Source organism: Aquarana catesbeiana, linkage group LG01, assembly GCF_042186555.1.
Source record: "Aquarana catesbeiana isolate 2022-GZ linkage group LG01, ASM4218655v1, whole genome shotgun sequence".
Lineage (NCBI taxonomy): Eukaryota > Metazoa > Chordata > Amphibia > Anura > Ranidae > Aquarana > Aquarana catesbeiana.
Genome location: NC_133324.1, coordinates 722080083 through 722096234, shown reverse-complemented (window position 1 = coordinate 722096234; position 16152 = coordinate 722080083). Strand labels below are relative to the sequence as shown.

The 16152-nt window shown below is 42.1% G+C and overlaps 1 protein-coding gene across 5 annotated transcripts in view; it reads right to left on the bottom strand.

Annotated features, from left to right (window-relative positions):
• Window positions 1-16152, bottom strand: part of IL15 (interleukin 15) — an 88751-nt gene that overhangs the window by 25929 nt on the left and 46670 nt on the right. For 4 of the 5 annotated variants that reach the window (XM_073604224.1, XM_073604207.1, XM_073604235.1 and 1 more), the window contains 3 exons: window positions 15259-15337; window positions 11349-11378; window positions 469-510 (listed from right to left, as the gene is read on the bottom strand). In XM_073604224.1, coding sequence (XP_073460325.1) covers window positions 469-510; window positions 11349-11378; window positions 15259-15337 — 151 coding nt within the window. The remainder of the gene's footprint in view (window positions 1-468; window positions 511-11348; window positions 11379-15258; window positions 15338-16152) is intronic. The other variant, XM_073604244.1, reaches the window with a different exon arrangement.

The following is a 16152-nucleotide window of genomic DNA, read 5'->3' as shown; positions in this document are numbered from 1 at the left end:
ATTTTGGATAATCAACAGAAAACATGCAGAATTAGGCCTCGTGCACACTGGGCATTAAATTAAATGCCACATTTAGAGGCATATTGCTTTTTTTTCCCACCTCAGAGGCACATTCACAAATGCACAAATAGGGGTTTACAGGCGTTTAGAAACAGGGATGTTTAGAGCCCGATAAAAAACACTGCCAGTGCATTCAGGAGCAGCAGCGTTTTGACACAAAAGACACCTGGCGTGCCTAAAAGACGTGTAGATGTGTCTAAAAACGCTTAAGAGCTAGGTGCTCATTCATTTCAATGGCAAGAATAAATTAATATTTTGGCCAATGAAATCAATAAACACCCAAGCATTTGACATGCTGGAACACTGCTTTTCTCCTGTCAGGAGAAAGGTGTTTAGAAGTGCTGAGCAAAATGCCTAGTGTGCACGAGGCCTGAGGGTAAAAGCTGCGGTAGACATTAGTTTACTTACAGCACGGGATGCACTAGCAGTGTAAAGCTTTAATCCTTTATGCTGCAGTTGGAATAAAAATATACAAAATGCAAAATATAAATAATTTGAAAAAGTAAAAAACAAAAACACACAATGCAATAATACTGTGCATAATAAACAATATGCCTGAGAAATAAATTTCTAAACTAGTTAATAACAAACTACTTTGTATTTTTAGGAATATATATATATATATATATATATATATATGATAGAGAGAGAGAGAGAGAGAGAGTCTTAAAAATACAAAGATAGATAGATTACTTAACATACAACCCCAATTCCAAAAATGTTGAGACGCTGTGTAAAATCTACATGAAACAGAATGCAATGATTTGCAAATCTCATAAACCCATAATTTATTCACAATAAAATATAAAAAAACATATTAAATGTTTACACTATGCAAATGTACCATTTTAAGAAAAAAAATAAGGTCATTTTGAAATTGATTACAGCAACAGGTCTCAAAAAAGTTGGGATAGGGCCACGTTTACCATGGCGCAGCATCCCCTCTCCATTTCTGTACCATTAGTGGTAACCCCAAGCCACACTCGGGATTGCATTGCAGAATCCTGGTGCAGTATACTTACCTTGTCATCAGGATCCTGCGATACCCCCCCTGCTGTGTCTGCGGGCTGTGTCCTCTGCCCGATACTCTGTGTGCCAGGCCCCGTTCCCTGCGAGTGTCACGACGCATGGGGCGGAGCCCAGCAGCAAATTCAAAAAGTACACAAAACATAACACATGCAGTACACTGTAATCTTACAGATTACATTACTGTATCAAATCATTTCATATCCCTTTTGTCCTTAGTGCTTTTTCCAATGCCCTGCCTGCACTTTTATGTTATAGAAACTGTTCTTTCTGCCTGGAAACTTGAGATTGTCCATGGCAACCAAAAAGTGTCCCTTTACGTCAAAAGTGGTTTTAGACCAGCTAGAAAACAGCGATAGTACAGGTGATACTCAAAAAATTAGAAAATCGTGCAAAAGTTCATTTATTTCACTAATGCAACTTAAAAGGTAAACTAATATATGAGATAGACTCATTACATGCAAAACAAGATAGTTCAAGCTGTGATTTGTCATAATTGTGATGATTATGGCTTACAGCTCATGAAAACCCTAAATCTACAATCTCAGAAAATTAGAATATTACATGCAATCAATAAAACAAGGATTGTACATAGAACAATATTGGACCTCTGAAAAGTATAAGCATGCATATGTACTCAGTACTTGGTTTGGGTCCCTTTTGCAGCAATTACTGCCTCAATGCGGCGTAGGGGAGGGGCCAGGACGGAGCACGAAGCCTTTCACTCCACTGAGATGTGATGCACAGCTTATCCCTCCTGACAGGCAAACTTTGAGGCAAACTTTGGAGACTGTTATCAGATTGATGCACTCACGCACCTTGCAAATTTTTTCTTTTCCTTTATTCCTAACTGTGGAGTTGCTGCTGAAAACTGTGTATCTGGATTCCATCACTGAGCTGTGGGATGGCTCATAAGCGGGTTTAGACTCAGTCTCACAGCTGAGTCGCACGCTCTGAGGTGAGCGGCTGTCCCCGGGGGGGGGTCACTGGATGGCACTTGAGCATGGAATTCTGAGCACTAAGCACTAAGATTAATGCATGCACGTTGGATTTTTTATGAACTGTTTTTTATGGACTTTATGTGCATTTCATGAATTAGACTTTAATAACCACGTATCACATCTTGCATTTGATATTCACACTCATTGTGTGGCACTTGGCACTTTTGCACTTATCGCTGTGATATATTTATATATTTTTTACACGGTAAATTTCAGATTATATATATAATTTTTCATTCATTATATATACAGTTAGTAGTTTAGTCATCACTACTCTCATTCTAATGGTATACATCTAGTATATTATTTACACATTGCACCTTAAAATCACTTGTTTTTTTAATAAATATCTTTTGTGCCTTGCTGTGGCTGGATAAGCCGCTTATGCGGTATTTTCAGTATACCTCATATGCATTAATAATCTCCAGATTGATATTTTCACCTTAATGCAGCGTATCTTTTGTATACATTGTATTGCACGGCATATGAAACGTGTTCTGCACTGGCAGCTAGGTGATTTCCACATTTGAGGCAATAAACCACGGGGGCGTGGTCGACCACGCCCCCTAAAACGTCACAGTCCCAGCATGCCCAGGCACTGTGACATCATATGGGGGCGGGGTCTCCGCCTATATAAGTCACAACGGAGCCCTCAGAGACCAGTCCAGCCAGAGAGAGCACCGTGTCAACATCTGGGGAAGAGAAGCCCAGAAGCCCAGAAGCCCGGACCTCCGCTGGCAATAGAGCTACCTGAAGACAGCGGAGGGGCCGGCCGAAGAACCAACCAGACGCCGGGAGAAGAGGAACCGGAGGGACCCCCGAAGCCGGAGCAAGATCCCCCCCCGGAGCTGTTTAATAAAATATTTTAAAAACCTGTGTTGTGTTTTATTATTTACACTTTTTCCCTAGGTGAATGGGTAGGGGTACCATGTACCCCATACTCATTCACATAGGGTGGGGGGGGCCGGGATCTGGGGGCCCTCTTATTATAGGGGGCTCCCGGATTCCGATAAGCCCCCCGCCCGCAGACCCCGACAACCAACGGCCAGGGTTGTCGGGAAGAGGCCCTTGTCCTCATCAACATGGGGACAAGGTGCTTTGTGGTGGGGGGGCACCGCAAGGCGCCCCCTCCCCCAAAGCACCCCCCATGTTGAGGGCATGTGGCCTGGTATGGTTCAGGAGGGGAGGGGGGCGCTCGCTCGTCCCCACCCCTTTCCTGACCGGCCGGGCTGCGTGCTCGGATCGGGGTCTGGTATGGATTTTGGGGGGACCCCACGCCGGTTTTTCGGCGTAGGGGGTTCCCCTTAAAGTTCCATACCAGACCTAAGGGCCTGGGATGCCTTCGACGGGGCTCGCAAGGTTTCAATCTCGCCAAAAAAAGCGGCGAGATTGAATTCCTTTTCTAGTCCCGTCGTACCCGAGTCACGTTCAAAATGAACGGACTTGTCCGTGTGTGGGAAAGTCCGTTCATTCTGAAAGTCCGGCGGAAGTCCATCGGGAAGACCGGATTCCGGAAAGTCCGGCCGTGTGTAGGCAAGTCTGGCCGTTCAGAAAGTCCGGCGGTAGTCCGCCGGAAGTCTGGCGGCAAGCACGTCGGACCTAGCTTTCCAGAAAGTCCGACCGTGTGTACGCCCCATAAGAATTACAGGCCTGCAATATAAAACGCCAAATTTCTATGCAAAACAATGTACCGCATTGAGACGCAAAAATCTGACATAATAATAGTTTTAGAGTTTCTGGACTCCTGACAGACCCTTGCATCTTTCATCCAGTGCTACACTGGATGAAAGTCATGGGGAAAGCAAAAGTCATGGGGAATGCAAAATAATTGTCAAAGGATCTGCAGGAAAAGGTAGTTGAACTGTATAAAACAGGAAAGAGATATAAAAAGATATCCAAGGAATTGAGAATGCCAATCAGCAGTGTTCAAACTCTAATCAAGAAGTCGAAAATGAGGGGTTCTGTTGAAACCAAACCACGGTCAGGTAGATCAACTAAAATTTCAGCCACAACTGCCAGGAAAATTGTTCTGGATGCAAAGAAAACCCCACAAATAACTTCAGGTGAAATATAGGATTCTCTGAAAACATGTTGTGTGGCTTTTTCAAGATGCACAATAAGGAGTTGCCAGAAGAAAGCCATTACTACGCAAATGCCACAAAGTATCCCGCTTACAGTACTCCAAACAGCACAGAGACAAGCTTCAAACCTTCTGGCACGAAGTCTTTTGAAGTTATGAGACAAAAATTGAGCTTTTTGGCCACAACCATAAATGCTTCATTTGGAGAGGAGTCAACAAGGCCTATGATGAAAGGTACACCATTCCTACTGTGAAACACGGAGGTGGATTGCTGATGCTTTGGGAATGTGTGAGCTACAAAGGCACAGGGAATTTGCTCAAAATTGATGGCAAGATGAATGCAGTATGTTATCAAAAAATACTGGAGGAACATTTGCATTCATCAGCCAGGAAGCTGCGCATGGGACTTGCTTGGACATTCCAGCATGACAATGATCCAAAACACAAGGCCAAGTCGACCTGTCATTGGCTACAGCAGAATAAAGTTAAGGTTCTGGAGTGGCCATCTCAGTCTCCTGACCTCAATATCATTGTGCCACTCTGGGGAGATCTCAAACTTGCAGTTAATGCAAGACAGCCAAAGAATTTACAGGAACTGGAGGAAAGGGAAGCTTTACCAACTGAAAAGATAAAGCGCCTCATTCACAAATACCACAAAAGACTTCAAGCTGTCATTGATGTTAAAGGAGGCAATACATGGTATTAAGAACTGGGGTATGTAAACTTTTAATCAGGGTAATTTGGGTAGTTTCTGTTGCGATTATGATTTAAAAAGAGTAAACACAGTTGATTGATAATAAATGGCTTTTATCCAAACACTAACCATGAGTGGAAGAAATGTTTTTGTGTTATCATTCATATTCTCTGAAAAATGGCCAAAAAATCATAAATTCTGCCAAGGTATGTAAACTTATGAGCACAACTGTATCTTTCAGCACTGATGGTATCTTTCCAGATGTGCAAGCTCAAAATTCCATATGCACTAATACACCCCCATACCACCAGAGATACTGATCTAATCACTGATAACAAGCAGGAAAGTCCCTCTCTTTTTAGACGTGGCGCCCATGGTTGCCAAAAAGAAAATCAAATTTTGATCCGTCTTACCACAGAACAGTTTTCCAGGTGGTAATAGACTATTTTAATTGAGCTGTGGCCCAGAGAAGCCAGCAGCATTTCTGGATCATATTGCATCTGAACTGGATCAGTTCAAATATGGCTTATTTGCATGATAGAGCTTTAACTTACATTTTTTGGGTGGCACAGTGAATTTTATTCACAGGCAGCAATTTTTGGAAGTATTCCTGAGCCCATGCAGTGATGTCCATCACAGAATTATGTTTTTAATGCTGTGCTGGCTGAAGGCCTGAAGATGATAGGCATCTAATATTGCGTTTTAGCCTTGTCCCTTACGCACAGAGATTTCTTCAGATTTTCAGAATCTTTTGATGCTATTATGTACTGTATATGATGATATATTTAAAGTCTTTGCAATTTTACATTGAGATACTTTATTCTGACCTGTTGCCAATGAACCTAATGTGTTACAAAATATTTTTCCAGCTCTTCCTTGTTAGTACCACTTACTTTGCCAGCTTTTTGTTGCCCATTCCCAACTTTTTTAAGGCATGTTTCTGCCATGAATTTCAAAACAACCTTATTTTTTTCTTAAAAACATACATTTTCTCAATTTAAACATTTAATATATTTTCTGTTTTCTATTGTGAAAAAAATATGCATCTTGAGATTTGAAAATAATTACATTCTGTTTTTCATGTAGTTTTTAAACCACATCCCAACTATTTTGGAATTGAGGTTGTACTGTGCTATTTGGGGTTCCAGATCACTAGCAAGTTATGTCTTTTGTAAAAGAAAACAGTCTTTATTTCTCCAAGAAGGGCAAAAAAAACCTGCTTATTTTCAGCAGAAACAAACAAAACAGTCTATACACTCTTGTAACACGCAAATCTTTCACTCACCGCCAGCTTGCTGACTGCCCTATAGCAGTTTTACTGCTACAGGGCGGCAGCTGTGCACTGGATCACAAACATATACGTGATTTGGCATTTCCACCTGCAGGGGGTGCGCACGCTGCTTTTGCTGTGAATATTTACAGCAGAAGCCGATCTGCTGGTGCGGGACACTCGATGTCCGCCGCCACCCGCTGATCGTTGAGCAGAGACTTAGAATGGAGCTCTGCCTATGTAAACAAGGCAGAGTTCCACTCTGACAGGGGGAGAGGGATGGATTCTGCGTTCTTGCAAAGCAGGGTTTAAAATAAATCACTTCCCTTAGTAAAAGCAGCACACATAGTAAAACACAAACACTGGCTAGGCCCACATTTAACCCTTTGATCACCCTAGATGTTTAACCCCAGCCAGTGTCATTAGTACAGTGGCAGTGCATCTTTTTAGCACTGATCACTATATTAGTGGTTCCCGCAAAGTGTCAAAAGGGTCAGTTAGTGTCCGATTGACTGCCGCATTATCGCAGTCTCGCTATAAGTTGCTGATCGACGTCATTACTAGTATAAGTAAATAAATAAATAAAAATTCCAGTATATATCCTATAGTTTGTAGACGCTATAATGTTCATGCAAACCAATCAATATATGTTTATTGGAATTATTTTTACTAAAAACATATAGCAGCCTAAATTTATGAAGAAGTTAGATTTTTTCCATTTTTTTTTTTTGGATATGTTTTATAACAGAAAGTAAAAAATATTGGTTTCTTTGTTTCAAAATTGTCAGTGTTTTTTTTTGTTTATAGCGCAAAAAATTCAAAACGCAGTGGTGATCAAATACCACCAAAAGAAAGCTCTATTTGTGGGGGGAAAAATATTACATAAATTTTATTTGGGTACAGCATTGCATGACCACACAATTGTCAGTGCCTTATGGAAAAAAGTGGCTTGGTCATTAAGGGGGGTAAATCTTCGGGAGGTCAAGTGGTTAACCACTTCAGTCCCAGAAGGTTTTACCCCCTTAATGACCACAGCATTTTTTGCGATACGGCACTGCGTCGCTTTAACTGACAATTGCGCGGTCGTGCGACGCTGTACCCAAACAAAATTGACATCCTTTTTTTCCCTCAAATAGAGCTTTCTTTTAGTGGTATTTGATCACCTCTGAGGTTTTTATTTTTTGCGCTATAAACAAAAAAAGCGTCAATTTTGGAAAAAAATTTTTTTTTTTTAATTTCTGCTATAATACATATCCAAAAAAAATATATAAAAAAAACAAAAAAACAAAACAATAGGCCTATATTGATTGGTTTGCGCAAAAGTTATCGCGTCTACAAACTATGGGATCAATTTAGGGACTGGTAATGGAGGCGATCTGCGATTTTTAGCGGGATTGCGACTGTGCGGTGGACAAATCTGACCCCAAATTACACTTTTTGGGGACCAGTGACATTATTACATTGATCAGTGCAGGGAAGGGGTTAACACTAGGGGGCGATCAAGGGGTTAAGTGTGTTCTCTCAGCGTGTTCTAACTGTAGGGGGGATGGGCTTACTGAAACAGGACAGAGATCACTACTCCCGATCACTGGGAGCAGTAGATCCCTGTCATATCACTAGGCAGAACAGGGAAATGCTTATTTACATAGGCAGTTCCCCATTCTGCCTCTCCTCGCCACGATTGTGGGCCGCTGCCAGACATCGAGTCCGCGGGACCCACGGGTGCTCACTCGCTATCCTGCTTTTACAGACTGACGTACAGGTACATCAGTTTGCGCAGGAGAGCCATTCTGCCGATGTATATCAGTGTGAGCCGGTCTGCAAGTGGTTAAACTTGTCCCACCACTGGGTGTTGAAGTTCCTGCCTGCTCCAGAGGTCCAGAAAGGGTCACAGATGTCCAGTAGCGTGTCAGCAGTCAAACAGCCCTCTCACACACTGACCTGCTCCACACAACACCTCATTGACCTGCTGGCTGCTTCCTGACTCTTCCAGGCCTGTCTTTCAGGTGGGTTTAATCTTAAGTACTCCAAAACTGCTCTTTATCATTTTCCTTAAAGGGACCACAACCCAAATAACAGTGACACATATTTACCATTCAGGGCCCATTCCTGGCGTCCTGTACAATCCGCAAATTTACATTGGTTCATAAGAAATATTGCCAAGGATGACACATGTGTTATTTTATGTATGTGTCATATACCTCTGCAATTTTGTATTATTTAGGAAAAATGCAGAATTTCAGATGGCTTGAAGACTGTAACCAAAAGAAACCTACACATGTATATAGCCACTTTCAGTGCCAAAGTGCTCACTGGTAGCACAGATGCAGAGAGGTAAGCTGCGGAGTTAGCTTTGGGAGCCAAAATGTAGATCACCCTGGTGGTATAAATAGTTAGATGGGTTTGCTAAAATGTGTTTCTCATTGGAGGCATTGATACTGAGGACCAGTAGCGGCTGTTGCTCAATATTTTGACGGGGGGGCAGCAAACAAACCTGTCCCCCTCACCCGCACTACTGCAACCACCTGCTCCCCCTTCCCCGCCGCCATGGGAGACGAATGGGAAGGTGGCAATCAGTGGCCTTACATTAGGCTGCCCCTTACTCTAGCTTGTCGTTGGAAGTGCCGGACTGTTGCTCCAACTCCAGGCCGAACAGGAAGTGGGTCCTGAAACCCAATTGCCGGTGAGGCCTAAGACTGCCTGATCAATTGGGTCTCAGGACTCGCTTCCTGATTGGCTGGGAGGTGAAGCAAGAAGACATTAGCGAATGTCACACAACTGGGTGGGCTCAGGGTGCAGTACTCTGTTCCCCGAGCCCACCCTTTTTTAAGCCAATTAGAGCCTCAGACCCTAATCATGTGCTTAAAAAAAAAAACATTGAAATCATTGTGTCATCACCCTACATGTAGATTAGGGTTCAGGCACATGGATTTGGGGGGCGGCGCCCCTGTTCCCCTAATGTAGTGGCCACTACTGCCTGTACCTCTTCCAAAAACGAACTAAAGAAATCTGCATAGATGTGAACAGGACCCATAGAAAACAATGTTAACTTGATTATCATATGTACACTAAAAAGATTGTACAGGTGTGAAGCTTGGCTAAGCAGCATGCAGTTATGTTCTGAGCACAGACTACTGATGTTCCTTGCCTGCAGGGGGCGGGTCCATGACAGCCTAGCCACAGAGGAAGGGGGTTGAAATAAAAGACCAAGGCCATCTTGTGGAGGAAAAGAAGTACTGCAGGTGACATGTCCAGACTAGATGTGAGTATTGCAGCACAGTGGGGACTGAGTCGTGTGTACTAGACTACTCAGATCTTATTGATGGCAAGGATACTGGAATGTGAGACACTGGATACTAGAATATTAGCTGTGTTTGCTGGAGTCCAAATCTTACTAGTGACATGAATAATGGTTGGTGAACTGTATGTACTGGAATGCATAACTCACTTATGGCATGGATACTGGAAAATGAGCTGTATGTATCGTTGTGCAGATCTCACTGGTGATTTGATGAAGAATAATAAACGGACAACATTTTTAACCCTTTCACACTTTACTAAAAACAAGTTCTACGCTTGCTTTCTGTATTCCAGTTGAAGGTTCCATTCTTCCATTTTTCATTTTCTGGTGACTGCACAGAAAGTAAGGAAAAATTTCCCAGTGTGACACCAGCAATAAAATCTAACCAGAACATTAAGCCTTACCTATTCAATCTGTTGTGGAAAGAAAGTCCTGGCTATAGCTAGATTTAAAGGTGCATACAAGAATTTTGATGCCTGCTTTTTAGGACCAATTTACACTGTTGTGTTGTAAAGAGAAAAGAAAAAGAACTTTGTGACTTTAAATGATGCAGGAACCAAAGGGGTAACTGCCTCCATCCCTATCATTGATTAAAATTGAGAGCAAATGGTAGGACTTTATATGAAGCACACAGCAGCACAAAAAGAAGTCAAGTGACTGGGAAACACTGTTTATTCATGTTGTATAATATAACATACAACTTAATGGGTATATAACCTCCAAAAGCATTTGATCATCTACAACATAAGTTACATAGTAGTCCGCAATCATTGAAACAGTTGTAGAACAGACAATGGATATGTATTATAAACATAGGCAAGTTAAAGACAATACTAAATATAAATATATACTTATTTTTTCTATATTTCCTGTTGTGTTGTAATGCACATGAGCTAAAATGCATGTGGTTCCCCATAATTAAGATAGTGTCCGAGCCCACCTCAATTCTGCAGCAAGTTCTGAAAAATACAACCTGTCCTTTTCTGTGTTTTGACATGTTGAGAGGCCTATAGGTGTCAATGACAGTGCCCTAAAATGCATATAACATGCATTTTGATGCATTGGCAACACACACTCACAAGGCTTGGTCAGTCTATTAAGCCTATCCACTGCAAATTCAAAAATGCATTTATTTGACCCACAACAATGCACCTGCCTAACCCTACAAGAAAATGCACTTCTAAGCACATGAAAATATCTAAATGAAGGTTTAGATTTAAATAATTGGTACAACATTTGGAAGAGACAGGTTTGCTTTCAGTATATTATTTATTTTAACGTTATCCATTCTTGGTATAAAGCCAAAGCTGCTCCCCCCTACCCCCAGGCCACAGGCATAGTAATGATTACTGGGCCTTTTTTACATGTTCCCATGCTGTTTTATGGGGAGAGGTTGTTTAAAATGATGTCTGGTTACCTCTCCTTGCTGGAAAAACGTGCAGTAACAGCCCAAATAATTCCATGGAATGTCAAGCTGGCTAGCCAGGAAGGCACATACATTTTTACTAAAATGTATTTCTCTGTAAAGAAAGCTTCACTCACCTACACCTCATTTTTTTTTTTTTATCAGTCATGACCTACAGCAGGGAGATATCTGAGTGTTCTCACTTTGTGCCCTTTGCTATAGAGTCTCACTGCTTCCATAATGTAAAAGAAATAGAAAAAAAATAATGATTGTAATAATGATCATCATCATAGAAGGTATGTGGACTTTGTAAACCAGCTATGCATATCTCACTGCTGGAATTCCTCCACATAAAAAATGATGGATGATTCAAATTTCAGCTTCTAACAGAAATGGAAAGATAACGTGTGAGTGGCAACAATATTACCCATCAATACTGTATTAAAATTAAACAGATAATTGCAAATTATAGTATGTAGACTAGAACATATTACAAACATGTATTACTTACATAGTTCCAGTATTTACTTTTCTGAAGAATCTAAAAAATTACAAAAAAAAGACATCAGCATGACCATGTGCCTGTAGGTCACAAAAACTAAAAAAACTACAATTATCTATAAAGATTTCCCTCACACAAAAATCTTCAACTAACTATTACTATTTCCCTCACACATTATGTATTACAAATATGAATATTTATTCATTACTACATGATTAAAGCAGCATATAAAAGAGAATTCCCATAATTCTATTAGAAGTACAAGGTAAGGTCACTGTTTTTTTGGAAGTTTATGCTTTACACTGATCTTACATGGCACCACCAATGCCAAATCATCATTAAAGTTCCCAATGATGATATTTTGGATAGTTCAGGCAAAGATACTCCAATCTGTGGGCGTTGTGTAGCAGAGGATAAAAAAAATACAGAGATATTCCTGCACTACCAAAGGAAAGAGAAAGGGAAGAAACACCGAAATGGTCAATCCATAACCAAGGTAAGTAAAATAAACAAAATTAGTAGATGGTGCTGCACTCTAAGTGATAATTTAAATAATGTGCAAACAATATATATATATATATATATATATATATATATATATATATATATATATATATATATATATATATATATATATACATACATACATACATATATATACATACATACATACATATATATATATGTAAACGGTGATTTGTGCAAATACAGCGTAGCTGTTGATAGGAAGTCGTTAGTGGGATCCACTGTAGGACCTTGGATCTGTATTTGCTTCATATACACGCTGTTAACTTACAGCAGTAAGGTAAGGGGCCATTTCACATTGAGGTGTTATTGCACTGAAGAAAAGTCACCGTTTACATTGCTGTATTTGCACTCAAGATCCTGATACTTGTCACTTGAACACCCTGCTGGGCGACCCAGCCTGGCCTAACCAGCACCCCCCAGGAAACCCTCACACCACCATCTTAGGCTCAGCCGCCTATGGACCCCATTGTTACACTAATGCCTATGGGCTGTTTCCAGGTGACATTCCCTTTTAGAATAGAGGAAAAAGCAGTCCACAGTAGAATGTGTCTTTCAAGAGTTTACTAGATTTATAGTGTACAATACAGATCAGGCATCTGGGTGGATCCCGACACTATTGTCCCGGTACATCCAGAGACTGGAGCAGCTTGTAATTGCACTCCTGTGACCCATATGAGAAGTATGACCAAACAAGCTTTGGCCATACCTCTCTCTCAATGTTGCAGAACTGATATAAACACTAGGAAGGTAGAGCCTGACTAGTCAAGGCTATGGGAAGAGCCAGGCTACTGCCAGGAGAGATATAACCTACAGTCATATTTGGATGTTTCAAAGACAAGGAGAGAGGCGCCTCTGGGTGTAGACATTTTAAAACTTTAATAGTACAACATAATTGGTAACACAGCTTGAGAGGGCAGCTTACCGTAACACTCGCACGCGCATGCTCATGAAACGAGTTGCACAGCCAATGACGTCACCCTTCCTCGCTATCCCTCTGACTGTGCTTCACACCCCGTTGTAAGTTCCCCACCGCAGCCGGCTTTTCAACACCAGCGGTGGCTACAGTGCACACAGCGCTCCCGTATGATGGACTAAGGAAGAGGATCGTCACGACGGACATACCCTTTGTTGGGACCATAACCTGATGTGCCTTTTATTCACTTCCTAAATGTGAGTTACCAATTATGTTGTGCTATTAAACTTTTAAAACGTCTATACCCAGAGGCGCCTCTCTCCTTGTCTTTGCAGTGTGCTGGAACCCGGTTTCTGTTCCCATATGATGGCAGCCCTGAGTGCTTTGGACTTTTACCTCCCCATCCATATCTAATCTATTCATGGCACATATAGACTGTGTTTTATGACTGTGTTCTCTGCACTGTCAGATAATAGATTTTGTGGGATATATATGGTTTAAGCTTTGCGCCTTTACTTGTATCTCTTTGTATATTTGGATGCTTCCCCTGCTGGAGGAAACCTGTAGAACTGTTTGGGAGATAAGACAAAGGGCATCCTCGGGAATGTCAAGACTTTATCCCAGTAGACCAGGGCACAGGTCTTTCACAGTGGACACTCTCTCTCTAAAGACTGTTTAGTAAAACAAAAAAAAGTTGTGCGCCAGTGTGTACACTGCATTATTCCTGACTAATGGGAACTTCCCCTAGATGTTACCTGTGCACTTTGGAGATGTGGAGCTAAACCCAGAAGACCCCAAGTTAAGTATTCCCAAGGGCATTGGGTACAACCCACTTCCAGCCTCTATAGCATGGGTCGCCAAACTTTCTAAACAAAGAGCCATTTTATTGTCCTTCAGATTTCAGGGGGGGTCGGACTGTGGCCAGCGGGAATGGAAGTTTTTTTTGGCATCAGTGGGAGTGAATGTCTCCAAATTTGGGCTGCAGTTTGGAGTCCACTGTTCTATAGGATTAAATATGTATACTTGCTGCCTGGCTATATAGCAAGTCCATAGCAAAGTACAGAGTAGAGAGGAGGAGCCCCATAAACACAGAAGGAATGTTCCAGAGTTTAGCATCCCCAAAACAGGGGGATACGAGTAGTCCCAAACTGCAAAGTTCAGTCACACCAACAACTTCCCCTCAAGGGGGAGGCACCATGGTAAAAGCCTCCCTAAAGCAACTGCATTCTAAGCCTTTATGGCCCAACTTCAGGGAACACAGGTGACTACCACTACTACAGCTCCTAGCTCCTCGCCAAGCTAGATATCTCTCATCTATTTCCCATAGTGTCACACTACTAGGGAAGGGCTGCAACTTAAAGCGGAGTTTCAGTCTTTTTTGTGTTCATTAAAAGTCAGCAGCTACCAAAAGTGTAGCTGCTGATTTTTAATAAACACACACTCACCTGTCCCACGATCCAGCAATGTGGCTGCCCAAACCCTTGATTCTCTCCCCCTCCTCTCCCCAATGTCGGCATTATAACTGTGGGCACCCGACTGTGACAGCGTGCAGCCTCACAGCTGGGTGCACACTGCGCATGTGCGAGTTGCGCTGCACCTCCCTAATGGTTGGGCATTCCTCTGGGACCTGTGACATGTCCCAGAAGATTGCAGGGAGGGAAGGGGAGAGGAGAACTTCCGGTTGGATCGCCTAGGCTGTCCGACCGAATGTGGGAGTGGGTACCTGTCAAAACAAGATACTCGTCCCCCCCCAAAAAAATGACATGGCAAATGTGGCATAGATGGGGGGGAAGAATGCTTAAAGCGGAACTTCCCTTTTTGTGTGGAGCTCCGCTTTAAAGTTACAGCTAACATGCTACTTGTAGGGACACCTAGTGACCAGACAGGGGAACTACAACAGGCCAAGATGTGCCCTACCCTACATGGATAGCAGGAGAGAGCAGCCTTGGCAGATTAATCAGAGGAAAACCTGTACTAGACCAGGTTTGTTGCTGTTGTTGCTCGGCTGTGACTGTTGCTATAGTGATTTAGGCTGGTGCCTCGAATGTATGCTTTCTGACTTTCCTCTTGTACATTCATAGACATGTCTGATAAGATACTTTAGTATTCACATTTTTGTAATCAAATCAGATAATAATTTGCAACTATATGGGGAAAATATGGCAGCAATAATATTGGAACAGATCTTGTATTGCAAGGCCCAAAGGCGGATACAGTGGAGTGGAATCAAAATGTAGCCTCTCTAGTGTGTGCTACTAGAAGTGAGTCTAGAAAAACCCTTTTTTGCTCAGGGATAAACCATTAAAGTCATTGAATCTGGGTCAGGGTTATTAGAGGCCAGAGTTGGATGACTCATCCTGGCAGCTCTCTGGTGCCTCCCCCTGGTATCTGGAAAGTTGGGGAACATTCTGGAACTAATTAACAAATAATAAATACTGTATGTGGATAACATCTAATTAAACAAGAAATTATACTTGCCTCATAGACATGTTTCAGATCAGCACCAATTGCCATCCATCGCATCCGGATTCCGTTACACCACCCAGGAATAGCATAGCTAAAGAAATAAACAGGAGACTTTAAAGATTGAACAGTAAACATTTATGGCCTCCTCTGAAGATAATTCCCATAATCCGGTTTTAATGCGTTTTTTCTTTATGTTTTATATTCAGGTCTGAATTTGTATCAAAACTTGGTATTGTTACAGCCATTGCCACATTTACACAGACATGGTTTCAGGTTTTTTCAACTGTAGTGAGCCTTATGACTCCTCTAAACATCCCCTGTACCACCGTATCCCTAAGGCTGCTTTCACACTGGGGCGGGCATTGACGGTAAAACGCCGCTAGTTTTAGTGGTGCTTTACCGTCATTTTAGCGGCACTATTCAGCCGATAGCGGAGAGCTTTTAGCCCCCGCTAGTGGCCTAAGGGTTAAATGCCCCAGGCGCTTCGGTAGCGGTGCACATTCATTTCAATGGGCAGGAGCGGTGGAGGAGCCCCACAGATGCTGCTTGCAGGACTTTTCTTAATGTCCTGCCAGCGCAGCGCCCCAGTGTGAAAGCACTCTGGCTTTCACACTGGACTACAGGGGAGGCATTTTTCAGGCGCATTACAGGCGTTATTTTTAGCCCAAAAGCACCTGAAAAATGTCTCAGTGTGAAAGGGGTCTAAAATGAAAAAAATGTTATCATTGGAAGATAGTCCCCTCAGCCAAGGCATTACTAAGGCCGCTTTCACACTGTGGTGCTTCTAAACTGCCAGTAAAACAGCATTTTTGAAGAGCATTTTACGTGCTTTTGTAGAGCTTTTCGGGCGCTTTTGAAGAGCTTTCCATTCATTTCAATGGAGAGGGGCGTTTATTCACTGCCCTG